Source organism: Empidonax traillii, unplaced genomic scaffold (genome assembly GCF_003031625.1).
Source record: "Empidonax traillii isolate 1590-97213 ecotype Southwest subspecies unplaced genomic scaffold, ASM303162v1 scaffold244:size1524873, whole genome shotgun sequence".
Classification (NCBI taxonomy): Eukaryota; Metazoa; Chordata; class Aves; order Passeriformes; family Tyrannidae; genus Empidonax; species Empidonax traillii.
Window position 1 is genome coordinate 1,400,519 of NW_020955437.1, and position 13,010 is coordinate 1,413,528.

At 38.1% G+C, this 13,010-nt stretch overlaps 1 protein-coding gene across 1 annotated transcript in view; it reads right to left on the minus strand.

Moving 5' to 3' along the window:
• Positions 1–13,010, minus strand: part of MYO16 (myosin XVI) — a 182,581-nt gene that overhangs the window by 62,257 nt on the left and 107,314 nt on the right. The window contains exon 22 of the mRNA XM_027888682.1: positions 7,255–7,354. Coding sequence (XP_027744483.1) covers positions 7,255–7,354 — 100 coding nt within the window. The remainder of the gene's footprint in view (positions 1–7,254; positions 7,355–13,010) is intronic.

Here is a 13,010-nt window from a genome sequence, read left to right on the forward strand (position 1 = left end):
AGAGTGGATGGAAAGCCTGGAGCAGAGGAAAAGGACTTTGGGCTGCTGTTTGACAGCTGGCTGAACATGAGCCCAGGTGGCCAAGAGGGCCAATGGCATCCTGGCTTGTATCAGAAACAGTGTTTCCAGTTGGACCAGGGAATTGATTGTCCCTCTGTACTTTGTACTGGTGAGGCTGTACCTTGAGTGCTGTGTCCATTTCTGGGGCCCTCACTTCAAGAAAGACATTGAGGTGCTGGAGTGAGCCCAGAGAAGGGCAAACGAGCTGGTAAATGGGCTGGAGCACAAGTCCTATGAGGAGCAGCTGAAGGAGCTGTGGTTGTTCAGCCTAGAGAAAAGGAGACTGAGGAGAGGCTTTATCACTCTCTACAACTACCTGAAAGGAGGTTGTGGCAATGTAGGGCTTGGCCTACTCTCCCACGCAACTGGGATAAGTCAAGAGGAAATGGCCTCAAGTTGTGTCAGGGGAGGTTCAGGTTGGACATTAGGAAGAACTTTGTCACTGAAAGAGTGGCTAAGAATTGGAAGGGGCTGCCCAGGCATGTGGTGGAGTCATTGTGCCTGGAAGTGCTCAAGAAACAATTTGACATGGCACTTAACACTATGGTCCAGTTGATATGTTCAGTCAAAGGCTGGACTCAGTTATCTTGGAGATCTTTTCCAACCTTAATGATTCTATGATAAAAAATACTTTAATATAACACAGGAGATACTGAATCAAGCACCAGATGTTGGGTAGCTGATAGTGTTTGCTCTTATGCTCTGCTAAATGGTAGAAAATAAACCAAAATTGGACTCTGGTATTGGATCTTCTGCACTTTTTCTCCATTTCTAAACACACTGCACTATTTATAAGAGAAGAAAAAACTTGTTCTGTGAGTAGGGTCTAGGGTTTGTTGTTTTGTTGGTTAATAAAACACTCCTCAAACACAACCTATGTAAGAAGGAAAAGATAAATTGTCAAGCAGGAAATAAATACAAAGAGATCATTTTCTTTACTCATTTTCAGACTTTTAGTTCAGAATATTTTCCCCTTCACCAGGTTAATATTACCTTTCTCAAAATGGGATGGTGAGGTGCATTATCAGAAGGAAGTTAAAGTATCATCCAGATTCACTCAGCTAAAAAGTCCAGTTCTTTCTTTTTCCCCCCTCTGTTGGGGAGTTTACTGACAACCTCATCCTCTGATGATGACATATAAGCTGGAGGTTGATTTCAAATGTGTTTTGCTTTCTCCTAAACATCACCATCTTTGATGAAGCTATTTTAGCTACTTTTTGGTCCATTTATCAACCTAAATTTGCAACAGCTCTTCAGGGAATTGCAGGTAACAGTGTCGGGGAAGACAATTTTTGATTTATTCATGAACCCCTGCAATAAATAGGTTTTCAGTTCCAGCAGTGACTCATTTGAAGTAGTTACTGCTGGTAACAGGGGCTGAATAAACTGGTTATATGTGTAACTCCCTGCTGCTTGGATGATTTTAAGTGATGCACTACAGATGACACCTTTCTTCTGACTTTGCTAACTGACATCATCCTTGCTTCCTAATGCCTCTTTTCCTTCCCTTTCCTCCTTCCTCCTTCTCCTTTTTAAATTTTTTCTTCTTTTTTTTTCAGAGTCCTCTACTGTAAAAGCATTGAGGAAAGTACTCATGACAACTGCAGATTGTATAAGCTTTCTCATCTAGATTGTCATTTAAAGTTCAATTTTCATGATTAGTCAAATGAATCAAAATGATAATTGAGAGACATTCTGTGACACAGCCATTAGTCACTACTGCTGATAGTCGGGTATATGGTTTTGTATCACCTGTACAAAATATGTTGGTATTAAGCTTGTATTCACTAGGCATTTAAGCAATTAGACTTGAGTGAATTTTCTCCTAAAATTTTCTTCTATGATTTTCATCTTTCCATTTGTTTGTCACAGCTTTCTGTGGCTTCAAAAAGGTGTATGGAGAAGGTCATCCATTTTTTCAGACCTTGTTCTTTTAAACTTTGTTGCCATGTGCTTCTTAGTCACTGAATGACAACTGTACAACTCTCATTCCCAAACCTTCCTATTCGATTTAAGTTATTAATGTCTCTGAAGAATTTTGTTCTTTTCTGGTTTCAAGGACAAAGTATTATGCACTGCTGTAGTTTTGCACACCTGACTTTTCCTAGTGTTAATGAGATTCTGGAGTTAGAAGCTCTAAAATCTGTTTGAGATCACAAGCTTCAGTCCTCTGCATGATAGAGGGATTCTGTTTTGGAATTTCCTTTTAACATTTTTGTCTTTCAAGGTTTCAGGCTTGTTTTCAAATGCCAGTTGCTACAGAATCACTAGTCTTGAGCTCTAGGCTTTCACTGAGGCCATTTGTTTTTTGTGTGCTGTAATGCCAGTTCTTACTCTTACACAGCTTTTGCCCAATGTCAAGCTTGTAGACTCACAGAAGTTCTGAAGGTGAGTGATACTCTTATCTCCAGGAACTTGTAAGGGAAAGTACAGTTTATAGATGTTAATGATTGTTTTTTTCATAGGAAACCTTGTGTCAAGGATGCAGAGCTGATATAAGACCCCGGGTAAGGAAAACAAAAGTTTCATGCTGTTATCTTTTTCGGACTCCATCCTTTTGGTCTTTGCTGTTGAGGGAGTCTGGCTATATGTGTCCGATACTTCCTTTAGTGACTAAAATGGGACCTTAACAGTATTTTAATCAAAGATAAAATTTATTATGGGCCTTAGTGCAGGTGATCATGCATGTGTGCTCCCAGCCTAGTGGGTGGTCTACTTTTGTTCCTGCTATTACTAAGGAATCTGGGCTCCTGAAAAAGACCCATAGCACACAGTCTGACATAGTCCTTGTCCATCATAAGCAGTTGCAGAATCTTCTTCCAGTCATCTTAATATTTTGAGGTCATAAACAAATTAGAAGACCCCATCCTTTAAACAAAAGAAGCCTATAGGAGTGCCCTAACATCTGTCTAGTCCCTGAACTTTATCCTTGTCCCTGAAAGTGGTCTAGATGCTCTCTTGTGTAATAGATTTCAGTTCTCCTGGCTGGAAACAAGCCTGAATCTGAGGCTTACACCACCTGGAGGAATGCTCTACACAGTAAGTCACAGAAAGCTTCATCTCTATACAATAACTTCCATACTGTGCGAGGAAACACCATTTGCTTTAGAAAGTGCATATATTAAAGTCCTGCTCAATTACAAAGCTACCCAATGGAGATGACTGGGTACTCCAGACAAATGGAGATATCCACCTTGCAGTGTTCATGCTGGTTAGAATTAACTAGGATATAAATCAGGTAAGAAGACAAGATAGGAAGTTGAGAGTTTCCTGTTCAGTGTTTGGTGCTTTTTTTTTTGTTTTTTTTTTTTTNTCCAGGCTGAGGGCAGAGTGGATGGAAAGCCTGGAGCAGAGGAAAAGGACTTTGGGCTGCTGTTTGACAGCTGGCTGAACATGAGCCCAGGTGGCCAAGAGGGCCAATGGCATCCTGGCTTGTATCAGAAACAGTGTTTCCAGTTGGACCAGGGAATTGATTGTCCCTCTGTACTTTGTACTGGTGAGGCTGTACCTTGAGTGCTGTGTTCATTTCTGGGGCCCTCACTTCAAGAAAGACATTGAGGTGCTGGAGTGAGCCCAGAGAAGGGCAAACGAGCTGGTAAATGGGCTGGAGCACAAGTCCTATGAGGAGCAGCTGAAGGAGCTGTGGTTGTTCAGCCTAGAGAAAAGGAGACTGAGGAGAGGCTTATCACTCTCTACAACTACCTGAAAGGAGGTTGTGGCAATGTAGTGCTTGGCCTACTCTCCCACGCAACTGGGATAAGTCAAGAGGAAATGACCTCAAGTTGTGTCAGGGGAGGTTCAGGTTAGACATTAGGAAGAACTTTGTCACTGAAAGAGTGGCTAAGAATTGGAAGGGGCTGCCCAGGCATGTGGTGGATGAAGTCATTGTGCCTGGAAGTGCTCAAGAAACAATTTGACATGGCACTTAGCACTATGGTCCAGCTGACATGTTCAGTCAAAGGCTGGACTCAGTTATCTTGGAGATCTTTTCCAACCTTAATGATTCTATGATAAAAAATACTTTAATATAACACAGGAGCTACTGAATCAAGCACCAGATGTTGGGTAGCTGATAGTGTTTGCTCTTATGCTCTACTAAATGGTAGAAAATAAACCAAAATTGGACTCTGGTATTGGATCTTCTGCACTTTTTCTCCATTTATAAACACACTGCACTATTTATAAGAGAAGAAAAAACTTGTTCTGTGAGTAGGGTCTAGGGTTTGTTGTTTTGTTGGTTAATAAAACACTCCTCAAACACAACCTATGTAAGAAGGAAAAGATAAATTGTCAAGCAGGAAATAAATACAAAGAGATCATTTTCTTTACTCATTTTCAGACTTTTAGTTCAGAATATTTTCCCCTTCACCAGGTTAATATTACCTTTCTCAAAATGGGATGGTGAGGTACATTATCAGAAGGAAGTTAAAGTATCATCCAGTCTCACTCAGCTAAAAAGTCCAGTTCTTTCTTTTTCCCCCCTCTGTTGGAGAGTTTACTGACAACCTCATCCTCTGATGATGACATATAAGCTGGAGGTTGATTTCAAATGTGTTTTGCTTTCTCCTAAACATCACCATCTTTGATGAAGCTATTTTAGCTACTTTTTGGTCCATTTATCAACCTAAATTTGCAACAGCTCTTCAGGGAATTGCAGGTAACAGTGTCGGGGAAGACAATTTTTGATTTATTCATGAACCCCTGCAATAAATAGGTTTTCAGTTCCAGCAGTGACTCATTTGAAGTAGTTACTGCTGGTAACAGGGGCTGAATAAACTGGTTACATGTGTAACTCCCTGCTGCTTGGATGATTTTAAGTGATGCACTACAGATGACACCTTTCTTCTGACTTTGCTAACTGACATCATCCTTGCTTCCTAATGCCTCTTTTCCTTCCCTTTCCTCCTTCCTCCTTCTCCTTTTTAAATTTTTTCTTCTTTTTTTTTTCAGAGTCCTCTACTGTAAAAGCATTGAGGAAAGTGCTCATGACAACTGCAGATTGTATAAGCTTTCTCATCTAGATTGTCATTTAAAGTTCAATTTTCATGATTAGTCAAATGAATCAAAATGATAATTGAGAGACATTCTGTGACACAGCCATTAGTCACTACTGCTGATAGTCGGGTATATGGTTTTGTATCACCTATACAAAATATGTTGGTATTAAGCTTGTATTCACTAGGCATTTAAGCAATTAGACTTGAGTGAATTTTCTCCTAAAATTTTCTTCTATGATTTTCATCTTTCCATTTGTTTGTCACAGCTTTCTGTGGCTTCAAAAAGGTGTATGGAGAAGGTCATCCATTTTTTCAGACCTTGTTCTTTTAAACTTTGTTGCCATGTGCTTCTTAGTCACTGAATGACAACTGTACAACTCTCATTCCCAAACCTTCCTATTCGATTTAAGTTATTAATGTCTCTGAAGAATTTTGTTCTTTTCTGGTTTCAAGGACAAAGTATTATGCACTGCTGTAGTTTTGCACACCTGACTTTTCCTAGTGTTAATGAGATTCTGGAGTTAGAAGCTCTAAAATCTGTTTGAGATCACAAGCTTCAGTCCTCTGCATGATAGAGGGATTCTGTTTTGGAATTTCCTTCTAACATTTTTGTCTTTCAAGGTTTCAGGCTTGTTTTCAAATGCCAGTTGCTACAGAATCACTAGTCTTGAGCTCTAGGCTTTCACTGAGGCCATTTGTTTTTTGTGTGCTGTAATGCCAGTTCTTACTCTTACACAGCTTTTGCCCAATGTCAAGCTTGTAGACTCACAGAAGTTCTGAAGGTGAGTGGTACTCTTATCTCCAGGAACTTGTAAGGGAAAGTACAGTTTATAGATGTTAATGCTTGTTTTTTTCATAGGAAACCTTGTGTCAAGGATGCAGAGCTGATATAAGACCCCGGGTAAGGAAAACAAAAGTTTCATGCTGTTATCTTTTTCGGACTCCATCCTTTTGGTCTTTGCTGTTGAGGGAGTCTGGCTATATGTGTCCAATACTTCCTTTAGTGACTAAAATGGGACCTTAACAGTATTTTAATCAAAGATAAAATTTATTATGTGCCTTAGTGCAGGTGATCATGCATGTGTGCTCCCAGCCTAGTGGGTGGTCTACTTTTGTTCTTGCTATTACTAAGGAATCTGGGCTCCTAAAAAAGACCCATAGCACACAGTCTGACATAGTCCTTGTCCATCATAAGCAGTTGCAGAATCTTCTTCCAGTCATCTTAATACTTAGAGGTCATAAACGAATTAGAAGACCCCATCCTTTAAACAAAAGAAGCCTATAGGAGTGCCCTAACATCTGTCTAGTCCCTGAACTTTATACTTGTCCCTGAAAGTGGTCTAGATGCTCTCTTGTGTAATAGATTTCAGTTCTCCTGGCTGGAAACAAGCCTGAATCTGAGGCTTACACCACCTGGAGGAATGCTCTACACAGTAAGTCACAGAAAGCTTCATCTCTATACAAAAACTTCCATACTGTGCGAGGAAACACCATTTGCTTTAGAAAGTGCATATATTAAAGTCCTGCTCAATTACAAAGCTACCCAATGGAGATGACTGGGTACTCCAGACAAATGGAGATATCCACCTTGCAGTGTTCATGCTGGTTAGAATTAACTAGGATATAAATCAGGTAAGAATACAAGATAGGAAGTTGAGAGTTTCCTGTTCAATGTTTGTTGCTTTTTTTGTTGTTGTTTTTTTTACTTTACTTGACGTACACCAACTCCAGGTACTCTGGTATATCTGTGGATCAGCAAGCTGGCACCTACAAAGGTATTGGCTAGATGGGAAATCCTAATTAGTTGTTTTGGGTCTCTCCTGTCATGACAGTATAGCATTTAGCATAGGATTGTAAAGAAAGAAAATATGTAGGTTTTTTTGAAATTCAGGAACCGTTCAACAACTAAAATGTATATACCAAAAAACTTCAAAAATCTGGATACAAATTTATACAGTGTACCATGCTTAATTGAAAGCTTTTCCTTCCCACAAGAATACACTGATTTTTTTGACACAATGATCACAGCTACTCATATTCTAGAAAACTCAGAAAATCAATTTGATAATATACCAAAGCACATATTAAATGTCAAAAGAATATACTGCTGCAAAGGATCTGGTGGCTTGCCACAATGGAAATGACTCAGCTAGCTTGTTTAAAGAATGATATTTTAATTGCTTTGTAGATCACAAACCTGCCAGCCTTGTAATTTACACTGCTGAAGAACAAGACGACATCTCTCCTTGGCAGACAACTTCTTCTCTCCTGCTGCTGTATCAGCCAAATCTTTATACCTAGAAAAATGAGCAGAAGCAGAGTTACTCTAATGTTGGCCTGGTTGACATTTTTGCAGAAATCGTCAGTTCTCCTTTGACTCTCAGATCTTAACATCCAAACTGAAAGCTTGGGATTCTGATAAAGGTGAAGAAAACAAGAAGGCAAATCACTTTAAATCTTGTATGTTATTAGACATGACCTTGGACAATAACAGCGTGGGATGAGTGATGTCCAGATTTTCTTCCTATCAGTTCTTTGGATACCTCATTGAAAATTAATGGCAAAGAAATGAAAAGCCTCCCCAGCCGATACCATTGGTACTGAATTGGGGCACTGAAAAGAGGAAAATACATTTTCAGTATGTGTTATACAACTTATGCCTCCTAAGGAGTAATTCATAAGAAAGTGATGTTGACAAAAATAATTTTTATCAGTCTGAAGTAAAATTTTCTTAATTTTGAACAAAAAGTCATAGAGCAAAGAGACTTTAAGGAACTTGATCAGTTTATTGCAAAGAAGTGCAAGAGGAGACTTGATTACAGCACTGAGTACCTTCAAAGACAGAAAATGCTGGTTATTAAAGGGTTCTTTGATGTACTAGATAAAAGAACCAAGGAAGGAAACTTATGTAATACAAAGTATGTATAAAATTCAAATTTTAACTGAGGACTTATTTCAACATTTACTACACCTTACTACTAAAGAAACTGATTTTATACATCTTGATGCTACATATTTTACTATATTTAATAATGTATATTATTTATTACACTATCCATTACATTTTATGATGAAATTTTATTTAGTTAGCTCTTTAACAGCTGAATTCGCCTATAGCTCTGCTGCAACCCAAAACTGTGCTGTCCTGAAAACACTCGCATAGACCATGGTAGGCAAAGCTGCAGTGCTGAAATCACTCCAGGGATCTCAGCTGTCCCAGATGCTGTGGCAACTCTGGAGAAACATCTGCAAGTAAACTGCTGTAGGACCAAATTTTACCTAGATTTCTAGTTTTGTTTTGCTGCACAGACTCTGGGGTATTTCAGCTCCTGCAGTCTGGAAATGTTCCCTGGGCTGGTAGTAGCCCTGCTGAGGGCTCCATGGCTAAGTCTATACCAGTAAATGAAATGTGAGAAGGACTGTTTCTCTGGCAGAGAAACCATGTGGCACAACCCCAGCCTGTTGATTTATTTATGCATGCAATATTATGTAGTCTGCTATGTTCCTTAAACTCTGTCACCTTCCAATAGAGTGTAGCCACATCTAAGCTGCCTTCTTTGACTGGTCACTAGCCTGTCTTAGTTCCCAAACTGTGACCATACAGGGAGTTGAGCTACTGGGAAAATGTTATCCCTAGTTTTCTACTGCTAATCTGGAGTGTGAGACTAACTAAAAGGATCTGCAGTAAAGTTCTGGACCCTTCTTACCATCATTCCTCTAAATAATTTCTAGCCACAAAGACATTTGTTTTACAGACTTCTATTAAGGCTGGGGTCATCTTGTTTCCATACTTGTATCAACAGAGTTATCTTAGAAGTCATGGGGAATCAGAGGTGCTAGAGAGACAACTGCTGGAGTGCTTAGAAACTGCTGACTGAAAGAAAGATGATTCAGCATTGACTCCCAATGCATGAAACAGTAACTGCAAAAGTGGTCAGCCTGAAACTCCCTTACAGCACAAACCCAAAGAAACATATTTAATTCCTGGAATAGGGACAAATTTAAATTGAAAAGGTTGAAATTCTAAGTTTGGCTGATTTCGATACATGCAAATCAGAGGATTCAAGCACAGCAAAACATTCTTTATAATCTATGTACTATACAAGAGGCCAGACAAAAATGATCCACTGTGTTCCTCCATGTTTAAAGTCTCTTAAAATTCCACCACATTACCCTGGAAGTCTAATCACAGTTCGCAATTTCATTCCATCCATTCAAGCAAATTCTATCCTAGGGAAAAGTAGATCACCTTCCAAACGTACTGCTACGTACACAGAGGAAGTTTGTGGCAGAAACAAATTTCTATAGTTAGCTCCTACAATGCTAGAACAACCATTAGCCCATCCTCTTTTTCTCTGTTAGACACTGAAAAGCTATGCTCCTAGTCTGAGTTAGTCACCTTGTTCTCAAACCAGTCTGTGAAGACGATTATTTCTTTAGGGTGACTAGTTCTATGCATTCAAGATATTTTTGCTCAAACATGAAGATATTGCCCTCTGGAGGTGCCTTTCTCCACTGACCGTAGATGGACTCAGAAAAGAAATCCAGACTGGATGCTTACATTCTGGATGACTGAGAGAAAGCTCACCTTTATGTCTACTTGTTTGACTGAGTTACTCAACTTGCAGAGTAACTAGCAGAGGGATTAAGAGAATTTATTTCTCCCATCTCTCTTGTTCAAATCTACTGGTTAAGCACGTAGAATGAGAAAGTACCTTTAGGCCTGGTGTTATAATTTGCTATCAATCATTTTTTATCTTATATAAGGCTGCTTAAACAAAAACAACACAAAGTTTTTAACTATTTTTCAGTCACAGTGGTTCCCTGGTTTTATTTAATCCTGTGAAATACACTTCAGCTAAATTTGGACTAGTGAGTTAGTTGTCTAGACTTTCTTAAGAATCAGCAGAATAGAGTATTCTGATGTCATATTCCCTAATGTAATATTGATGTTTATAATAGGTCAGATGAACTGTGCACTGTAAAACCATCATGTCTTTCCACTGAGTAAAAAGATGCTCTTGACTCCAGCCTAGACATCTTATATTAGACAAAGAGAATCTCCTTCCTAGCCAAGAGGTGATAAAACCCAGTATTTCATGGCATAGCCAGAACAACTCATTCACCAAGGGTTCCAAAATAAAATACAAATCAGGGAGATCTAAAGGATTAATTTGAATCAATATCTCTCCACCACCATGTTAAGACTAATGTAGTGTTGATTAGGAAATAATTGCTAGACCTCTTCTATTTACAAGCTGAGACAGGGAACACTACTATCAGTGGAGGGGCTCTCCCCAACACCCCTCCATAAGACATCAGTGTAAGAGAAGCTCCATTTTCTCCACTTTTTCCTTAGCACTCTCCTTGTCCTAACTTGTCATTTTCACACATCTAAACAGAAGAAAGATGTTCCAGCTAGACAGGCTTGCACTGTGAGCATGTGCAGACTGGCCAGGATTCTGCGGTGTTGCAGAAATGTGCTCTGACCTCTCTTTCTTTGCTTCTGAATGATGCTCTCTATCAGGGTAATTTTTGTTTGTTTGAAGTAGATATTGCTGCCAATACCTTCAGGTAGCTTGTGAATATGGAAAACACAGTTCTCTTGGGTCTTCACAGATAAGGATGTTATCTAATCATTTTCTCCCTCACTTCCCTAAGTGCACAGCTGACAAGATCCAGCAGGCTGTTTTTCCCCGAGACAGAATATTCTGCAGTTCAGGTTATGGCACAGTAACCCACAGTAATATTCTAAGGCTCAGCATGCTATTTGATTTACACGGAGTGTGCACAAATAGGCTGTAGGGCTGTACTCCCAGTTCTGTATGCACAGCAAATCTTTAAGCGTTGGAATAAACACCACTCGGTTTCAATAGCACATCAACATGATAGAAGATACTAAAAGAAAGAACATGGCAAGCACAAAGGGCAAAAAACCAAGTAGCTCCAAATCAATAGCTTAGTAAAACTACATAGATGGCTTTGAACTGAAGCCACAAAACTACTTTGTCTGGGTTTTTTTTTGTTTGTCTGTTTGTGTTTTTGGTTTTTTGCTATTCTTTTTCCTAGTTGTCTCTTGCCTAGTTAAGAAAGACCAAAAATAATAAAATTAGAGGTAGATACTGACTGCAATCCCATGTACCTCAGTAAGAGGATAGTTTCTAACACTAAAACTCAAATCTTTCCTGAAAGCAACCCTTTCTTTCCACGTCTTTATCTTGTTGATTAAAAAAAAAAAGTCACATATGGCTGGCAGGGTTATAAGAATGCCAAGTTATACTGTTCTAAGTTTTAAATATCCAATCTCAGCTTATGCAAGGAAAAATAATAACTTCTGTCAGTGTAATTCATTATGGTGCAGTTTCATTTTCTCTTTCTTTTGTTTACTACAATGTACTGTTTGCCCCAGCAAACTGGTATGATTTAGTAAGATCTATTCAAAAAGCAGTGAATAAAAAGCAGCAATCAAAATTAAATTGTGTCCTCTATTTCTGCTAGAAGAAATTAAAAAAAACGCCATCCCAAAGGAGTAAAACCAGGTTGTGCTGTCTTGTTAAATTCTCTTTTTCCTCCTTTCTAAACTTCCTTTTATCTTTCTTTGACAACTAGTCACAAATTGATGTATTGTTGATGTCTGTGAAAAATGTGAAAGAAATGGACATTGTTTACAGAACTTGTGTTCTTACGTGCTCATAACTCAAACTTTTTAGTTTTGTTTGTTTGGATTTGGGGAGGATGGGGAGAGTGGATTAGGCAAGGTTTGTATTTGAAAAGTCTATCAAGTGAGAGCTGAAATATCTAGTCTATCTATTGAAGAGATTTCTAATTTATTTTTAAGCAGAAAAAAAAAAGGATGGCTGAAAAATTTTCAGTAGAAAAATTATAAAAGCAGTCAGCAGCAAAGAATGATATGGAATTTTGAATAATGTTACCTGTATATATAGGATATATATTTATTAATTCCACTTCCCTGTGTTATATTCTTTTTTTCTTGAAGGAATAACCCAATTATTCCTGAAATATGAGGAACATGGGAAATTCCAGATAATTAGGAAAGATGAAATAGATTACTATAGTTTCCAAAAAAATAAAAGCGATTCTGTCAATCTCTGTACAATATGTGACATAAATATCTCATTATACAGCATAAATATTAATAACCAAAGCAGCTATTCAAAATTTTTGAGAAAGTAAATCTTTGGGTGATGATGAGAAGAAGATACCTTTATAAATTACAGATTACAGCAGACAGACTTCATTTGGGGTTTCTTTTATAGAAGTACAAAAATACAGTATAAGAAGACTGTAATGTTCACCTTTTTATGAAAAATTGTGCACTCAGGCTGCTTCAAACAGACTTATGGAAGTAATTCAAATTGTTGTAAAGGTGAAGATGAAATGCAATGTGCCTGAAACAATAAGTATATATAGCAATGAATCAACACTTCAGAGTATCTGCCTACCATACCAGTATTAAGTTTTTTAATATCTTAATCGATATCAAGCAACACAGTATTAAATGGGTAGATCTGTAGACCAATAAGAAATAAGGGAGAAAATAAAATGAAAGCAATTTTGGATAGACTGCAAGCTGTTTTATTCTCTCTGGATGAATCCAGCACAAAAACACTTGCTGACAGAAAGAAATCTGGAAGGTAATGCTAGAAGTGATCTTACAGCAAACTGACTATATATGGTATTTTTACAACATTTATACATATGCAACTTGAAGCCAAAATGTTTTTATCTGGTGAAACATATTGATTTTTTACTTTAACAATTAAAAATTCACTTCCTGTATAAAGAGGTATAGGGGAATACATAGCATGCTTTAATGTGTCTAGGAAAAAAGGAAGATAGATTTAATAACAATAAATGTTATGTAACTGGGATGAAAGAACAAAATAAAGACAAAAAAATGGAAGTGGAAAAAACCTCAGAAAATCCCCAGGA